Source organism: Macrobrachium nipponense, chromosome 3 (genome assembly GCF_015104395.2).
Source record: "Macrobrachium nipponense isolate FS-2020 chromosome 3, ASM1510439v2, whole genome shotgun sequence".
Classification (NCBI taxonomy): domain Eukaryota; kingdom Metazoa; phylum Arthropoda; class Malacostraca; order Decapoda; family Palaemonidae; genus Macrobrachium; species Macrobrachium nipponense.
The window spans coordinates 99,062,345-99,081,442 of NC_087202.1; the positions used below are offsets into that span (position 1 = coordinate 99,062,345).

General features: G+C 37.6%; 1 protein-coding gene across 1 annotated transcript in view; it reads left to right on the forward strand.

Annotated features, from left to right (window-relative positions):
- The first annotated feature begins 210 nt into the window (after window positions 1-210).
- The window catches only part of LOC135221913 (clathrin heavy chain 1-like), a 106,091-nt gene continuing 87,203 nt past the window's right edge, over window positions 211-19,098 (forward strand). Inside the window, exons 1-6 of the mRNA XM_064259929.1 lie at window positions 211-396; window positions 9,472-9,679; window positions 11,095-11,145; window positions 11,287-11,385; window positions 12,628-12,842; window positions 13,965-14,144. Of these exons, the coding sequence (XP_064115999.1) occupies window positions 355-396; window positions 9,472-9,679; window positions 11,095-11,145; window positions 11,287-11,385; window positions 12,628-12,842; window positions 13,965-14,144 (795 nt within the window). The 5' untranslated portion in view covers window positions 211-354. The remainder of the gene's footprint in view (window positions 397-9,471; window positions 9,680-11,094; window positions 11,146-11,286; window positions 11,386-12,627; window positions 12,843-13,964; window positions 14,145-19,098) is intronic.

Below are 19,098 nucleotides of genomic sequence, written 5' to 3' on the forward strand. Positions count from 1 at the left end.
AGAGGCTGCTCAGTTGGCAGGCCGTCTAACCGCCATTTTCCTCCGCGAACACACCGATTGCTCAAAAGTATGACAACTTGACATAAAACTTTGAAAGTATCAATCATAGTGAGTTTGTAGCTTATTAAAATGTATATTTCTGTTGTAATAGAAAGAAAAGACTTGTTTTAGAGTAAAATATAGTTGGGCGGAGTAATACACTAGAGGAACTAGCTGCACTTGTCACGGACATATTGGATAGTGTCGGTGTGGCTGCGAACAACTCTGGATGGGTCCAATAACAGGAAAATAACCCCTTGAACCTACGGTTTTTTTCGCCTCTTTACCCCTTTTGCCACCCATCATTCCAGCAAGATGTCACAAGTATTACCAATACGGTTCCAGGAGCATTTGCAGGTATGTAATAAGGAAACGATGTCCTCCCCGGAGTCTGTGAACGCCCACTGGGCCGTCATATGATCGAGTTGTAGATGACATTTCATTCACTTTTCCCGACATCCTGTATTTTCAGCCGGCAGAATTGTTCCTCCCATGGGGCCGGGGTCTATTTAGAAAAAGGAGGTGAAGATAGGAAGCTCCTCGTAAGCACCGGAATGACATAAGAAATTCACCGAAATGGGAAAAAGCGATTGAATCGGGTCACCAGGTGGCTGGCCCTTTTAAGAAATGTTTACGTCGGGGAAAATAAAATATTAGAAAGTGCTCCCGCAGTTATTCCACGTTGTTGTTCGTTCCTATTTGTATGTCGTTCATAGAATAAACTTATATATGTGCAAGCAAGAACGAGACCCCTTGAAATTCCCGGATTCCAGGATTGCAGTGCTGATAGGCATTCGGTGAAAGCATATGACGATGGCCTGTGGATGACACAACAGGCCCTGACGAAATAACCGCTCTCCCGCCGGTTTTGGTCACGGGATTTGTATTTGGAGGGCTCAGATTTGCTGGAGTAGTCTTTTGAGTAACAAGGGAGTTTGATTGTTGAAATTTTGAGGTCTATAACTACTGTTGAAGACTGCCGGATGTTGGAGGGAGGGTTGCCAGTTGGTGCTTTTCCGGAGTGTCCATTAACCATTGGCACACCCATCACAAAGCTTCGGGTGATAAACCCGGTTTGGGCATTGGATTTATACAAATATAGGATATTGTTTAAACCTGATAGGCGTTGGCTTCTTAATAGATATCGTACAATGAAATAATCAGGTAATAAAGTATCCTAATACCCCATAGTGCTAGGTAAGCTGTATGGTATGGTAGGGAATGCTGACCTGGGGGTCACATTAAAGGGTCATGGTTACTATAATGAAGGTTAAAGTCATGCATTATATTAAATTAGTTTGGAGTTATTTTATTACTTGAACTATATATATAATATATATAACATTAATGATATATATATAAATATAGTTTGTATTATATATGTGTATGTGTACATACCATATCAATATTTTTTTCATAATCCTAGTTTCTTGCCCATCTGGTATGCCACATGAAGATGTCAAAAAGTTTTGGCATAAACTGTAGAAAAAGGTACATACATTGCAGTACAGGTGATATAATCTGAGAAATTACCAAGGAAATGAGAAATTTACTGTCATTTGCTTTTCACATTCATCCTTGGTTTTCTGTGTCAGTACCAAATATTCAAATTATTACACACACTGCATTTTACATACACCCATTTGCATGTTTTATTAATCAATGATATCATTGTGCAGCCATCTTTACATTTATCCAATTTAGTATTCTTGAATGGATTGTTCTTACATGCCATAATAATTTTTGAATAGATTTTTTTAAATTGGAATTGTATGCATTTTAATGTATTTTATGGAACATACGTATTGTTATTCAGGATATTATGTTTTCAACTGTTCATTTTTTTATATGCTTGTTGCTGCGTGGTTCTATTAATATCAGCTTTAACCTCAGTTGTGCTTGAATTAGCTTTAAGTTGAAGTTGAAATTGCAAAAACTTTTGACAATGGAGACCTAGAAACACTTTTCAGGTTAGGTAGACAGCATGCATAGATTCCGAACTTCCACCTTCATGTAGTCAATCTTACAAGGTCTTAGGATATTTCTTAACCTTCAAGTTATGTCTTAATGTTTCAATGGTCCAAGTGAGTGAAGCTCTTGATCAGATTTTTTATTTTTGCCCAGTGCATTTTGGGTAAGGGTGTTTAATCATATATATGTATTTTATTTCCACTGAGAAATGCTGCTACTTTTAGAATGCTGAAACCTGATTGGTTCTTTTGTTTTAAATTTCATCAAGTAATAGTGATTTTCAAATTCATGTAGTGCTTGAAAAAGTCTTCATGGTCGCGGATAAATTAACAGACATTAACTCATGTTCCTCTTCGTATTCCAGCTGAATTTTATTAGGTTTGAAATATTTCTTACTCTCATTTTCATAACATCAGATTCAAAGATTACTGTAATCGTACTGCTGTGTGGAACCACAGGGGAGATGGAATTTGGGTCTGGAAAAAATACAAAACATTTGGTTGCTAGGTCAATTTTGACTGTAATCTAATATAGTTCTAGAGTTGAAATTATGGAAGTCCTATATTTCATTGTGTTGAATGTTTTTATATTTTGGCAAAGATAATGTACCCCTCTTATTTCCTACAAATGAGGGAACCACAGCAGGAAAGGGGGGGTTTTGGGTTGGGTAAAAACAAGGATGTATTTGAAAATCTCGATGGTTCCTCTGCAGATTTTTTATTGCGATTAAAGGAAAGGCTTAATGAAGGTTATAACATGACCATGGAGTAGGTAAGGACCTGGTTACCTAGGTTATGTTAGGGGTGAAGGGTCTGAAAGAACCTGAAGCCCTAGGTTAGGTGTGGTTAGGTCAAGTTGAAACCTTGTTGTTTATTTTGAATTACAGTTCCCTAGGTTAAGTTAGGTGGGGACTCAGGGGCCCAGACTCCTCAACCAAGCCAACATTTAACACTCTCTGTTGGTTTGTTTCAGTCTTACTTTAATTGACATTGCCTTAGTTAGGTGAGGCGTTTTGGGGGTGAAGCCCTCCTGGGCAGGGGAAGTACTCAGAGCCCTAGGTTAGGTTATGCATTCATATTTATTTTTTAATTACAATGACCTAGGTTATTTTAGGTGTGGAGCCTGGGGAGATGAATCCCTCCTTTTAACTTTTGTTTTTCCCTACCCTCTAATTCTACATTCCCACTGTAATGGGTTTATTATTTAAAATATTTCTCCAGTAAAATGTTAAATCTGAGTAGTGTCGGTGGTATATTTTTCACCCATTATTACAGTACGTGTGTAATTATATTAAGGTAAAATGCCAGGCCACTTAAGGATTATGGAAAACTTTGATTTTATATTTTACAACATTAACAAATCTGTAATGTCTCCATGTAACTTCCTTTTTTTTTTTTTTTTCCTTAAATGTCATGCCTTTTGATCAATGCATGCACACTGAACTAATATATGCTAAGTGTCTGTCATCATAATTTGTTTCCTGTCAATCTGAAATGGGCTTATATATCTATCGTTTTAGTTTATCAAAACTATTCTCAGTCTCAAAGCCATCTCATTTAGGATTAGGTTGTCAGGGAATTTCCATTTTTATTGTAGAATTTTCTTTAAATTTAAACCTTATTGATTTTTGCTTTGCACTTCAATGGCTTGCAGCTCTAGTTGTTTGAGTTTGGCTTAACATTTTGTAGTGGTTGCATTTGTAATGAAACAGATTGTTGAATTTGGATGACTGCAAATAATATGTGCTTATGAAATTTTAGTTAAGATACAAAATTTTTATACTTGTACTGAACTGCAAATATAAAATGTAGGTTTTAATGCTAGTTTCTGACATTATTTGCATGCAATTCGATAAGAAACCAGATAAATCTGAAACCGAACAATAAGGGTCAGAGTTATATAAACTTTTACAGAATGCCTACTGTGGGTCCTGGGACCAGGCCTGTATTGCTTAAGCTCTCTTAAGACAAAAGTGGGAAACCATTGTTCACCCAACTGAAAAGCCCCCTGCATCTCTTGCCAAACTGACCTAGTGAGCCATGAATCATTTAGTGGAAAATCCACTGAGGTGTGAGATATGTACTATTTCTGGTGATAATTCACTCTTGACATGGTTCGGAAGTCACGTAAAGCTGTTGGTCCCTTTGCTGAATAACCACTGGTTCCATGCAACGTAAAAACACCATACAAATAAACATTTAGTGAAAAAGAAATAGGTATGTAAATCCTAAATTTGCCCTCCTAAGCAGAACATAACCGATAAGGTTGGTCTACCACCTAACATGACTTAAGGTGTTGCTTACATATTGGGTTATTTGTCATCATCTGTGTCCCCCCCACAGAATCTTACTAATCCTAAAAGTAGTTTCCTATTGTGGTCCTCTTCAGTTAAACCCACTGGCGTGTGTAAAGGTTAACTAACCATTTCAGACAAAAATTAATGCCAGCTTTATTAAGAAGAAAAATGTGTTATTTTAAATTGCATCCTTTTTTTAAATTAATTTTTATTAGAATGTACTGTTATTTAGGAGAATATATATTGTTACTAAAATCATTCTTGTTCTCTGGTTATCATATATTAAAGGTTCGAAAGTTGAAAGGTCATATATAGTAATAGGGTTATATAAACTGCACATGTCTAATTCCAAGCTGCAGCAGTAGCAGTACAGTAACTCATTGCACCATTCACTTATACCATACCTGTACTGAACATGTTAAAATACTACCCAACTCCAACAGAATGGCAATGACTCATTGCTGATAGAGAAAGACACAACCATAGTTGATTAAAATTAGAATTACAATAAATAGTTAAATACACTGTACGTACAGTATTAAGGTACATTGTTTTTAAAAGATAAACAATATATGTAGTTTGTTTGGTGGGGTTTTTAAATATATGTATAGTACATTTTAGGTAGCCTAGAATGGTTTTAAATTCCTATACTGACACTTGGGCACATCCCTACCTCTTACCACCCCTCATTCTCTTACCTGGGCAAAAAGGTAAACTGCATAGATTTGAGTGCACACTGACTAGGTGGGTGGTATTTCTGCCCCTACCTTCTATAAGTGTTACCGTAACCTCCTTGAAAAAAGTTTAATGGCCAGATTTCCAGTGCGGTGAAGGTTAATCCCATACATAAATACCTCAGGTTTGTATGGTAGGAAAAATACAGATAATTTTTAATATTGGTAATGTTTAATTTCTCAAGAAAGTTCTCTTTTAGGCAAATTCTATTACTGAAAGTCAGATTACAGAATTACCAAACAAAGTACAGTGTTAATGAAGAGTTAAAAAAAAAAAGTAAGATTACAACTTTAATAAAATTCAGTTTTATTTTACAAGGATAAAAGTAGTCTTTGGTTTATTTTTGCTGGGAGGCAATCATATTCTACAGAATCTAGGCCTAGGCTAGTCCCAAAATTTTGTTTCAAATGTATTCTTCATGTAGTGTTCAACCCCTGATTTTTAGGTCTCCATAAATCAAACACTACACCTTTCATGCATGATGCTGCTTTGTGTGTACAGTTCAGCAATACATCACCCTGCAATATCAATTTGTCCCAATTCTTGTGCCATAAGTTGAAAAATCTCACAAGTGTAATTTTAATTCTACCGGTTTCCAGCTTGGCGCTAGTAAATCCTAATGTTAAGACCTCAGGTTTGTTAGTTATGAAAAATACAAATTAGTTACAAATTTGGTATATTTCTTTTAAAAACCACCTAGACATCCTATAAATCCCTATCAGGAATCTAAAAATCGTGATAATACAATTTTGTTCTGTAATTCAGCATGCTAATAAATTTATACATGTACATACCAAATTATGAACACTGAGAATTGAGAGCTAGTGAGGGAGCAGAAGTCTGGTGCATATTTCTCTGTCTTGAGGGGTGATAGCACTTGCATCTGATATTATAGGTCCTGAAGATCATACTCCTCCAGAGTCCCTTCAGGTGAGCTTTGAGCATGAGCAGCATTTTTGAAAGGTTTTTGTGATAATTTTTTTAGCATAATCTTGGAAGACTACTGCAGCTTTACACCTGGCTATGTTCTCATTGAATTAGCTCTTTCTGATAGGAGTTCTCGTTAAGTGAGACAATTGATCAGGTTGCCATAGTCCTAGCTGTCTGTGGTGTATTTTACAAGGTGAAGACTGATTTGCAAGTTAGGGTTCTTTTTCATCTATCAGATCAAGTGGGCTCATCCCCCTGGTGCTCATGCATCTGCGGAGGTATTGTATGCTGGAGGATGCAGAGTTGTCTAATCTTATGTTGGACACGTCAGTTAGTTGACTTATGAATGACCTTCCCCCTGGAAGGCCATTCTCCATGGCCTCTAAGATGTCATTTTGCTCAGCTTATGATTGAACATGGTGTCACAACAAAAGAGGAACTTTCTGTAGGTTTGTGCGGGGGGAAAATGTTTACTTTCTCATGAGAGTAGCCTTTTTCTGAGGAGCAGTTTGATGCTGGGCTTTTCTCTGTTCTTGAAAAGTATATAGTGTGGATGCAGCAGATGAGATGAGTAGAATGTATAATTTTTTTATTCAGATAACCCGTGTGGTGGCCTTCAAACCTAGAACAAAGGCCCCAGTTGCCAAACTTTTGGGTGTGTCTAAATCTTCAAAGTCTGGAGTTGTAAGGAAGTCTGCTCCCCCATCCTAGGCAAGGAGCCGAAGCTTCCTCCTCAAAAGAGGGTGGGAGTGTCTTCCCAGCCTTTTCAAAAGTCTCCTCCACCTTCCAGCTAAAGCTAGGAAGGGAGGAAAGGGGAAGAAGAGAGAGGATGATGGTTGACGGTGGGATATCCCCTATCCCACTACCATGAGTTGTGGGTGGCACTAGGGGGCCAGAGTCTGGGTAGTATAAGTCCCTTAGGATGGATACAGAATATGTTTAAGGACCGTCATCCCACCCGTCTCAAACACTGATACAGTGTCCTTGACATACGGGGGGGAATTCATTCCACCTCTTCTGCATGAATTTGTTTTTTGCCATTATCAGCTTATAGTGCTGTACCTTGATAATGGCACCGTGTGCGCCGTTAACTTGATGCCTATTCTTGCCGATAGCACTGTCTGGCTGTTACAGTGCTGTAACTTGATGCAACACCAAGTTATGTCACTGAAAACCACCGTAAGGTCAAATTGCCTTAAATCAAGGACGCACTATACTGGACATCCTAGTCTATGGCCCTGACAATGGAAGTGGAGGTGATCAGAGAGACAAGTACTACAGAAGTCAGAATGGCAGTCTCCAGGGTTTTATAGGTGCCTTTTCTTATGTGACCGGGGGGGTTGGAGACCAGTTATCAGTGTCTCCAGAGAATGGTATCTACACCCAGTGGGGGAAAACCAATAGATCCGCTTATATCTTTGGTCCTAGGTTCATTGTCCATTCTCTTAGAATTTCCCTATATATTCGGAAATGGATAAGGTGGCAAACTCCCAGTCAGTTGTAGAGACTTACCTCCCTCCAATAGTAAGTCTATCCTAATGTCAAGACCGAAGGTTTGTTTCGTATATGAACAAATACCAAATTTGTAACTAATTTGTATTTTTCATAACTAACAAACCTGAGGTCTTAACAGGTAAAGGCCCACCTCGAACCACCCCTCTAGCAGTCTAAACTGGGTTAGAAATATAACTGGTGGGTCACAGGTAGCCGTGGGCATTCTGGGTATACATGCCCCGTGACCTGGTATAGATGCCATTAGTCCCTGGATCTCACAAGTGTAATTTTAATTCTACCGGTTTCCAGCTTGGCGCTAGTAAATCCTAATGTTAAGACCTCAGGTTTGTTAGTTATGAAAAATACAAATTAGTTACAAATTTGGTATTTTTCAAGACTCGTTTTAGCACAGGAATGCGCTTGAATTCTTTAGGGTTGGCAACTTCATAACTGAATTAAACCTGAAATGTGCACTTTCAACTACTCGACAGAATTTAAGGTAGTTTCTACACTGTATACTCTGTACCAGTTCAAAGTTCTGTGTTTTGGTCTGGCAAAGGTCCTACAAGTGTTCGCTTATGTTTTCACCAGGTTTTTACTTGGGGGCCCATTATTTGCTCGCTGCATTACCTGAACTTCTGGGTATTCCTGGTTACGTCTGAAGCATGATTGCTCCAGGACATAGACTGCTGAAAGAAAACTGTTAATGATAACGTGAATGAAGGATATTTCCCCTGCTAGATTGTATAAAATTGAATAACCACCAGGTAACAATCTTGTTACTAAGTTTGCCTGCTGCAGCTTGTGCGGAGGGTAATTCAGTATTAAAGTCAATGACTTGTTGACCTAGGAAAAATATGAATTACTTTTAAAAATTTATTTTTTAGTTTAGTAGGATGTGTTGCTTGTACAACTAAAGCACATTATATATCATTCTGGAAGACTGTGATTCATTACAGGCAGTACTAGATTTGAGGGTTCCTCATCTGGTACAAAACTAGGTTTCATAGGAGGGTGGTCTTTGAGTATTTCCAGTTGCTCAAGTTTTTTGCCTGTTGGGATATGATTAGGAAGGTTCATTGACCCCTAGTCTGCATCAGCTACAAGAATGTTTGGTAAATTTTGTGGAAATGAAATTTTTCATTAAGTTGGGTATTTCAGTACTTGCCAAACATACATAACCCCCCCCCCCCCCCTTCCCAAGCCTCCCCCACAGTTTTGTGAGCAAAGAAAGAACTGGAAAAGTTAAGTACTAGAGGTACTGCTGGTCTGCTGGTAAAGTGGTTAGTGTTGTGGCATACCACTCAGATGTCATGGGTTCACGCTCCCCCAGGTCAGTGAAGAATTACTGGCGCTTCATCATGATCAGTAACTGCTGTAGTGTGGGGTCTGCGGTTGGAGTTTGTGCTTGTTCCATGTGGATAGGTTTCATCTACTGAAATCATAATATATATAGTGAGAAGGTTTCAAATGGGCATTCTGTTAACCCAAGTAGGTATAACTTATTTTCTTTACCCTGTAAGTAATGTTATATTTAGACTAATGTTTGGTTAGTTTGGTTAGTATTGTGGCAACAAATTTTATTATGAAAGTCTGTGGATTTGGTAAAGTACAACCCCCCAAAAAAATGCAAATTATCCTAGTACGTACATATATTTTGCTTACCGTTTAATGCTTTACAATTTTTTTTATTTCCCTTATTTTATTTTTCTCATTTTTTTTCTAAAGAATTGATGCAGTACTATTGTGCATGAATTTCATTATAAAATGATAGAAATTCAGTCACTGGAATATATTCTCTAGTATGGTTGCCACATTTTATGGATTTTCCCTTGATTTACCAATACCATGTAAATAATTCAATCTGCAGAAAATTTGGTCTTAACTGTAGTGACAGGATACCTCATCATCTTTATTGAAGAACTGAGTTAGTCCACTTTTGGAATAACAATGGCATATGTTGATATATGTACAGTACATTATTCATGGATTTTTTTCTTTTGCAGCTCACAAATGTTGGGATCCAGACTTCAAACATTGGGTTTAATACCCTTACCATGGAAAGTGACAAGTTCATTTGTGTCAGGGAGAAGGTCGGAGAGTCAGCCCAGGTGGTCATCATCGATATGGGTGATCCAACAAATCCTATTAGGCGACCCATCTCTGGTGATTCTGCCATCATGAATCCAGCATCTAAAGTTATAGCTCTGAAAGGTAGGCTGATTCTCTCTCTCTCTCTCTCTCTCTCTCTCTCTCTCTCTCTCTCTCTCTCTCTCTCTCTCTCTCTCTCTCTCTCTCTCTCTCTCTCTCTCTCATTATTATAGTTTTTTTGAAAAAATTTATTTATACCAAGGTTTTGAAGAGTAATTGTTTGAGCAAGGTTTTTTGTCAAGTTTTATCTTTGATTGCGGTGCCTCTACTTACATCTGCGTGCTTCGTTGGTAAATTAAGGATTGCATTCTTAGGAACTTTGTAATACATAGTTTTCTTGTATACTGCAGTTAAGGATACCATTTTGAATAGTTGTAATTGATACCAGAATTATATAAAAATGGAAAAGTTGAGATTTTGCTTTAGCTAGTGTTGTGAATTTTACATAAATGCCATTAGTTGTCTTGAAATGTGATTTTTAAAAATGTCATTTAAACTTATGAAATTATCACTGCCGTCCTTCATGACGAGTTAGTTGTCAGTGCCTCAGTGGCGTGGTTGGTATGGTCTTTACCTGTCACCTCGGTGGCCGCGAGTTCGATTCTCGACCATTCCATTGAGGGGTCAGAGATGTGTATTTCTTGTGATAGAAGTTCACCCTCAACGTGGTTCGGAAGTCACGTAAAGCTGTTAGTCCCGTTGCTGAATAACCACTGATTCCATGCAACATAAAAACGCCATACAAAAACAAGCAAGTTAGTTGTTAGTAGAACATGACAAAATACTCTCGGCTGCACTTCAAAACACAGGCTAGATTTGTAATTAAAGATTCATCTTTTTCTTTTAGATAACGTTAGAAATGAAAAATTAATCGTTGGGAACCCCTTGAAATGTTGACTGCCTCACTCTAAATGGGGTTCCAGCCAAGTATTTATTGTCTTACGTTTTACAGGATCCACAGCTCCTTGATTATTGCAGTGGGATTAGCTATGTTAAATTTCCTCCAAAAGGTCATAGGAACACCCACGGTTCTCATGCAAGGCCACTCAGATATTCTGAGACTATCAGACTAACCCCACATTCTCCACATGCCATTACAATGTTAGCTGACGTCCCAATTTATTTTTCATATAGCGATTGAACATCATCAGATTGTCACGGGATGATTTATACTTGATGTCACTATGCATCCTTGAAATCTTTATAAGTAGTAATTTGATTCTTTTACTGTATAGTTGGAAGATTTTATAGGCATAATACCAAGGAATGGAATTGGTATTTACTTGTTGCTGTTTTTATTATGATTACCAATTATGAGTGCTATTGAAGTTGTTACTGCTTTTTTAAAAGTTCTAGCCTTTTGACTTTTTTTAGTCAACATCCCAACTATAAATTTTTTTATTGAATTGTGTGGCTTTTATTTTGATTTTATTATGAATGCTGAGTATGTACTAAAATATTTATTTTGTCATTTGCAGCTCAAAAAACTTTGCAAATTTTCAACATTGAAATGAAGACCAAAATTAAAGGCAAGTATTCATTAGGTCTTGTTTGGAGTTATACAGTATAGTTACCATAAGTGCTTATTGCATTTGACACATGTGAAAATTAGCAAAACAATTTTGCACTTCTTCAATTGGCAACTTCATGATTTAACATTCATGTTACAGCACATACAATGGATACAGAAATTCAGTTCTGGAAGTGGATCACCAGTAACAAGTTAGCTCTGGTTACAGAAACTGCTGTCTACCATTGGAGTATGGATGGTAAGGATTTTTTTTTTTTTTAAGCCTTGAAGTTCTGGGATATGACTAGGAGTTTGTAGTCTGGTATTCATAATGCAGTTATAGCTCTTATTATGTAAATAGGAAATTTTCAAAGTAAATTTTAGAATAATGTTGGAAATGCCATCTTTGAAATTTAAGATTCTTTTTCTGTTGGTGATAAGATTTTAAAGTTTTATTTCAACTTCATTCTTGCAGAAATTAGTTGTATATCCCAGTTGTTTGGCAGTGTTTGTTTGCTACTTCATCTTTTCACATATGTTAGACTGTTCAAATGTTTTTGTAAGAATTGTTTATACCAGGCTATTTTCTGTTATGTTGGTTCATTGTCATTGTGTCCTTGAACTATTTACTGTGAAAACAAAAGCCTTTGTATTTTATATGGATAACTTTGGCAGCTAGTTCTGGCAGCAATGTAGATAACGATGGCAGATATTTATTTTTTTTAGCTGGCATCAGGTCTGATCTTGGAACACCCCATGATTTTTAAACTAGCTTATTTTCTATTATTGAAAAGCTCGCTGTTTAATATTCTTAGATCCCAGCTCATACAGGAATACATGGAAATGAGCTAGGTTTCTTGGTGTCTGGTTATTGTCTGAAATCGGTGGAATGTGTCTAGGAATAGGGCATACCAGATTAACTGCAATTTTATTTTGAAAGGAGTCATTGACTCACTGTGATAGTCTCCTGTCTGTGAGCACAATCTGGTAATACAGTGTTCCAGATATGACCATTTAATGAATGGTAATTTAGATGAGAATCTTTAAAAATTTTAAGTAATGTAGATGTAGATAACCTCATTGGAAATGACAGTGCCAAGATTTTTTGACAAATTAAATTTTTGTATTTTTATAAATCCTTGTAAACTTATCAGGGAAAATTGGAAAAAGGGCCCAGAAGAACTGAAATAGGTACCAGTGCATGGCCTTATGGCTAACACCTAATAATTAATTTTATATGACTAAGGTTTGTATTCTTGCTATTAACATACTGTAGGTTAAAGATTATTTACATTTTTTTTTTATACATGTACAATCTAGCCATCCCAACATTTGTCCTGTAGCATAGGAAAGTTACAAGTTACCATCACAATTAGCTACCTTGTTGCCAAGCCTCACCTTGGATGGCTGAACCAACTGTTGCCAAAGGTTGTCCATAAAGAAGACTTTAGGCTTAGATACCTAAGAAGAATATAGTTTTAAATTTGTGGTATTTTTGCAGGTGATGCTCAGCCGCTGAAGATGTTTGACCGCCACAGTAGTTTGAATGGTTGTCAAATCATTAACTACAGGACAGATACCAAACAGAACTGGCTGTTACTGATTGGTATCTCAGCTCAACAGAACAGGGTTGTAGGCTTCATGCAACTTTATAGCATGGAGCGCAAAGCAAGTCAGCCAATTGAAGGTCATGCAGCTGGCTTTACTACTTTCAAGGTGAGTGTAGCCATCATATTTCAGTTATATAATTTTACTGGTCCCTGTAGAGTTAGCTGTGAGATTGTTTAAAATTTATTGCATGACATGCAGTAGACATTGACATTTTATCTATATATATATACAAGGATTGCATTTTTTTCTTGGTTTTTTGTTATACAGAAAATTCCCCCAGGTTAGCCTCACACTCTTGAATTCATAACTGTAACAAATTAATCAACAGTTTGTGTGATTTGGGTTTAGTGTGGAGTTGACTTTTAAGAGTATCATGTAAGATGTGTGTGCTGGTTTTAACTAGCAAAGCATGTGTCAGAATTGGGATTGGACCTGGTTTGTATTAAATGTCTCGGTTATGTCTTGAGAGACAAGGATTGGGTGCATGTGTAACATACTTTACAACTAAAGCAGCACATTATCATCATATTGAAGGTTTTGATATTTGAGGTGCCCTACTATTTAGTATTCACAGATTTGAATGTAGTTAGAACATGTTCTGCAGTATTGTATTATGATGATCATTACCAGATTTCATAGTTCATGAATGTGTGATATGACTAAAAAATGCATAGTATGAATCTTATCCATGTCACATTGGGCCTTACAAGGGGATGGTGCCAATAGGGCACCTCACTCAATACACTGATTACTAAAGGTTGTTTGTAGTCCCTACAATCCCTAGCTGCTTTCACTGTAACTTTTTCATTCTTACATCCTTTCTTTGGTCTTGGTGTCCAGCCACTGCCAATTTCTTTTTTTTCACTCTTAATTGCTGAATGGCTGAAAGTACCTCAGTGCTTGGGTTTATATCCAAATTTCCAAATTGTGATTTTCACCTACCTGAAAAGGATTAAATAGGTATGTTTGGACGACTTAAGATTTGGCAGAAAATGAGAGTACCCTCTAGAGTTAAACTTTGATAGCCAATTAGGAAAGAGCAGGGGAAAAAAATTAAAAGATTAAAAGACCAAAGGGGGAACAGTTAAGAAACGGGTTATTAAAACAGATCATGAATTTGAAAAGGAGTGTGCAAGGAATATGAAGTACTGTGCATTGGTAAGGTGCACTGTGTATAGCGGGCCCCTACCTTAACCAGGTTTTGTATTTGTATTTTCCCATTTACAGATGGAGGGTAACCCAGAGGCTTCAACACTGTTCTGCTTTGCAGTACGCAATGCTCAGGGAGGCAAGTTACATATTATTGAAGTTGGTGCACCTGCAGCTGGTAACCAGCCATTTGCAAAGAAGAATGTTGATGTTTTCTTCCCACCTGAAGCACAGAATGACTTTCCAGTTGCTATGCAGGTAAACCAGTTTTCTGTATGAATGAATACTCGAGAAACTCATGAAACAAAAGTCCAATTGTTCATATACGAAACAAACCTTCGGTCTTAACATTAGGATTAACCTAGTGCCAAGCTGGAACCGGTAGAATTAAAATTAAACTTGTGTGATCCAGGGACTATTGGCATCTATACCAGGTCACGGGGCATGTATACCCAGAATGCCCTCGGCATCGTGTTTTTTCTGGGTTGAGTATTTATATTTTAATTTAGTCTCATACCTAGAAGGTTAGAATCCAGGGAGTACAGGCAGTCCCCGGGTTACGACGGGGGTTCCGTTCTTGAGACACGTCGCAAGCCGGAACGTCGTAAAAAATCCTAAGAAAACCTTACTTTTAATGCTTTGGGTGTATTGAAAACTATGTAAACTGCATTCTTATGGCATTTTTCATAAAAAAAACTTAAAATATTGATTATTTTGCATTTTTGGTGACATATTTCATCTGCCAGATGAGCGTTGTAGGTGTCGTAACCCTGGAAATAATGTATGATGAATATAATTGAAAAGCGTCGTAACCTCGGAACGTCGTAAGCCGAGACCGTCGTAACCCAGGGACTGCCTGTACATTGCAAGAATCAACATTATTTTTTTTTTTAAGTTTCTGCAGTAAGTGTCATCAACTTTTTCTAAGCATGTGCTTTGTCAGTTATTTTCAAGAATTGTAATAAGTTAGTTTTTGTTTTTCTATGTCATGAAATGATTGTGTTGGGGTAAATTCTTGGATCTAAAAGTTATTTGTTTTTATGGAGATACAAACAAATATAATCTTTCATATGGAGTATTTTCAGAGCTATTGAGGTGTTAGAGACTAGGAAATTTGGTGGAGAGGTGGTTGAGTGTGAGAATGCTGTCACTCACCCAATGTCATCTGGTTACTTTATTCTTTGAGCACCTTAAAGAGCAGATGTGTTACTCCTTTCTGCGCAGTGTGGTAGTTGAATTTGATTTTGATGAGTAGGTCTGTTACATGACCGTGTACTTGGGTCTCACACACGAGGTCTCTTGTTGTCTGTGGGAATAGTCCTGGTGGAAGGGGTGTCACCCAGACTCTGAGGGAAAGTTCTTCAGTGGCATTGGGAAGGATGTGGATCTTTCTCAGCCATCTTCCTCATGTTGTTGTTCTCCTGTGCTGGATCCAGAGGGAGGGAGTCGAGAGCTTCTGTCTTTTTTTTGGAGGTTATTGAACTCATGAGTTCAACAGTCCATCTTCTATAACCCCGACAGGCATAGAGACTTTGGCTCAAGGCAGGATGCCAAAACATTGTTTGAGCTCCCATGCTTATTCGATTTTGCAGTATGTTAACTCTTTGGTCTCGGGTCATTTATGCTTTTCCCCCTCCTTTTGTGCGGCATAGGAAGACTACTTGACGAACGTGGCTCAGCTGACGTATCGTCGAGTTCGTTCTGACTTGACCTGTTTAAAGCCATGCTTAATTCTGGATCAGGTGAGGGCCGGGGGCCCTTTGTTGTCCTTTCAAGAGGCCTCGACTATGGAGTCAACTGCTACTTCTGCCTTCCAGACTGTGTTGTGGCTGGACTTATAGTCATCTGCGGTGGCCAGGATAACGTTGTGATTGGTGTCATTGATGGGGTTTCTCTCCACTTGGAACTTCTGTTCAGCAAATAGCAGATTTCCTGATCTTTCTCAGAATTCAAAGGCTATGGTGCTGCCTTGGGGTTGCTCCTACATCAGAAAGGCATAAACATCTCTACTTCCTGGGAGAATATGTTGTTTTGGAGTTTTGAGCAATCCTGTTCACCCACAGAGCTCAAGCCTCCAATGTGGGATCTTACTCGTGCTCCATTAGAGCCGCTGCATTGATTGTTAAACAGGGATTTGACTCTGACTGTTTTCCTGTTGGTCTTTCTTCCTCAAAGAGAGTTTGAGAGCTCTGTGGCCTAAGTTATGATGTTACACACACCAGGCCAGGTATTGGGGGTCTGTGGTCTTCAAATGTGTCCTGGAAGTTGTAGCTAAGACTCAAAATCCCTTACTACATGATGACAGATTTGCCTTGTTTTTGTTTCCCTCCCTAAATGAGTTCGTGGACAGCATTTCGCAGGAGTATATTGCCTTTACCCATCCGAGCTCAGTGTTGCTATGTAAAAAGGACTCATCACCTAAGGCCTAGGTGTAGTAGACTTTTTGTTAGCACAGGCTGAGCCAAGAAGATGTGACCAAGAATACCATTTCATTCTGGCTTCACAAGGTGATTAAACAGGCATATCTTCACCTTCAAGTTCTGTCACAAATACTGTGCATGCAAGTGTGCTTATTGGTCTTTTCCTCAGTGGGAAAAGTTCAGTAAATGGAGGAAGAAGTACAAGGGGCATTTGCTGTTATTTCTGGGGGCATATCCAACTGGGGACATAGTCAAGGCTTCATTGGTCGTTGATAACGTTGCCATATATGTTGCTTATGATGTTGTTTCTACATTTGCATAGGTCAGTTAATGTAATCAGTAAAGTGGCTGATGAAAACTCTTCAGGTTTTTCTAATTTATGGCTGTCTATTTCACCAGGAATACCTGTAGGGAAACTTTCAAATCTTGAAATGAAAGATACCCTTGTTTCCTATGAGGAGCAGCTTAATCTGTGAATGATTTTTGATAGCAAGTATCCTGATCAATCCATATTAACAATTTAAAATTAAAGGTGAAAAAATCATTGGTATTTTGTTTGAATTAAGGATGCTGATAATAAATCTTTCTTACAAGTATACTAGTACAATTCAATTTTGCACAAAACTTGATCATGGTTGCCAGATTTGCTCATCAGCAAAGCTTAAATTTTGGCGCTGATGAGCTACAGTTAGATTCATGGCTTGTATTATGAAATTAGGTGGTCCAATATCAAATCCTGTTACAGATGTTCTTAAACAGTGTGAACTTTACAAATTGAGAGTAGAGTGGTAAGGCTTCCAAACCTTTTACCATGAGGCTCAGTGCTACAATTGACAATCTGTCAATCAGGAATTGGATGATTAAGGTGTTGCAACCCCAGGGTGCCTCCTTGGTTGACTCAAGAGCCATCAGTACACAGCAAAACAGTAAAGTGGCAAGCACATTGGTCTTCCCCATTATTGACTAACGGCTAAAAGTAGAAGAAAATATTGCAAAATATTTCATCATGAGCCATCAAGATACCACCCTAATAGTAAAGCAGAAGTTATCCTATCCTGACTTTTGAATTAGTCTTCCTGCTTGACCCACAGGTTCCTTTTAGGTGGGGAACCTGCATGAGTTTGTGATTCGCCTCTCACTGTTAAACATACATTATTAGACTTGTGAACACTGTAGCACGCCAAAGATGTAGACTGGCTGGCAAAGGTTTTGGCCCCGTCAGTGCAATGTGGGCATTACTTAAGGTTCTTTGCTACCCCTTTTAAATGCAACTGCAAGGTTTTCCTCCTGTCAACCTTTCAAACCTTTTCAGTGTCCATTTCTGTTTCAGTGCTGAATGATTTGCCCACTGCTTGGCATGTATTCCAAAAGTCTATAAATCAGTCAATCCATAAAAGAATTTGGAGACAGACTAGGTCCTACTGTTGACGCCAATAATAAACATGGAGTATATGCTTGACGGAGTTTTGTAATGGAATTTGAATCCATTTGTTTTATACCACCCTACAACAGTTTGACATATTTTTAAAGTTGTAGCTAATTTTAATTATGTACATATTCTTTTTTATCTATGATTACATAGATATATTTTATTGCTCTATGTTTTTACATTTATTTTATTCCTGTATGTTGTAATAAAATTTAACCAATTTTATGGAATTGTCATAACATTTTTACTGATCTATATATTCATTGATTTTATTTATTCTTTTATATTCACTTCATACTTTCACTGCAACATTGAAGGACTCCCTGGGTTCCAGTGTTTGATGTAAACCTGAAATCCATATTTTCTACCATTCCCAAAACCTAAAATCCATATTTTCTACCATTCCCATGCTCTACCCTTGCCTTGTTCGCTGACCTCCTGAATATATAGTCTTAGACAAGTTTAGGGTTCTTCATTCAGGAGGAAGCTTCAGGAAACTGCTCCACATTAACAAGTTCCATGATAATTTAAAAACACCAATCTCCTATGTATGTATGGAGGTAAATAGATTATCAGAATTTTTTTGGCCCTGAAATTTTTGAGTTGTCAAAGTATTTCCCAATGCTTTTGACTTGAATGGTCTATCCTTTTGTCATCCCTGATTTACATACTCCCATTTATGTTGAAAGACTATCAGTAACAGATATTCTTCTTCCTTCAAAACCTTTGTTTTACAGGAAGAACAAATCTCCCAAGAATAGTCTCCCCTTAGTTCCCTTCAGGTAATAATGAGGGTTAGTCTGATGTGCAACATTGATTTGTCACAGATGAAGTCGAAATAATAAATATGCACTTTTCTTGTCTGTGACTTCAAGCTCAATTTATAATTATTGCCATTCTTTGTCTTCATCTGCATTATAACATTTGTAGACTTTCATCTGTGGCACACTTATTAGTTATATGTTTTGGGTTACCTGTCTTTTCTCATGTTATTGGAGAGTGCTTGGTTATGTTCTCACTTACAGTAATGACTGGTAGATGCCAGTGTTTTTATTTTAAATTTTTTTACCCAGGAATTACATGGCCTTGCCTGGGAGTTCTATCAGTTCATCTTCCCTTCCCAGAATTGCTGTTTAGGCAATGAAAAGGGAGGTGATAATGAAACTATCTTACAAAGTTTTTTTTTTCTTTTATGAACCCATTAAACCTTAGCTTCCTTCCCCACACACTGGTTATGGTCTTTTAACATGCAAAGTAAGGGTGAAGTGGTGTTACATACTAAACTGACAATAGTTGGAGTGACTGGGAATATCGTAGTATGTAGAAGTGTAATGGGTATGTATGAAAAAAATTTTTATAAGAT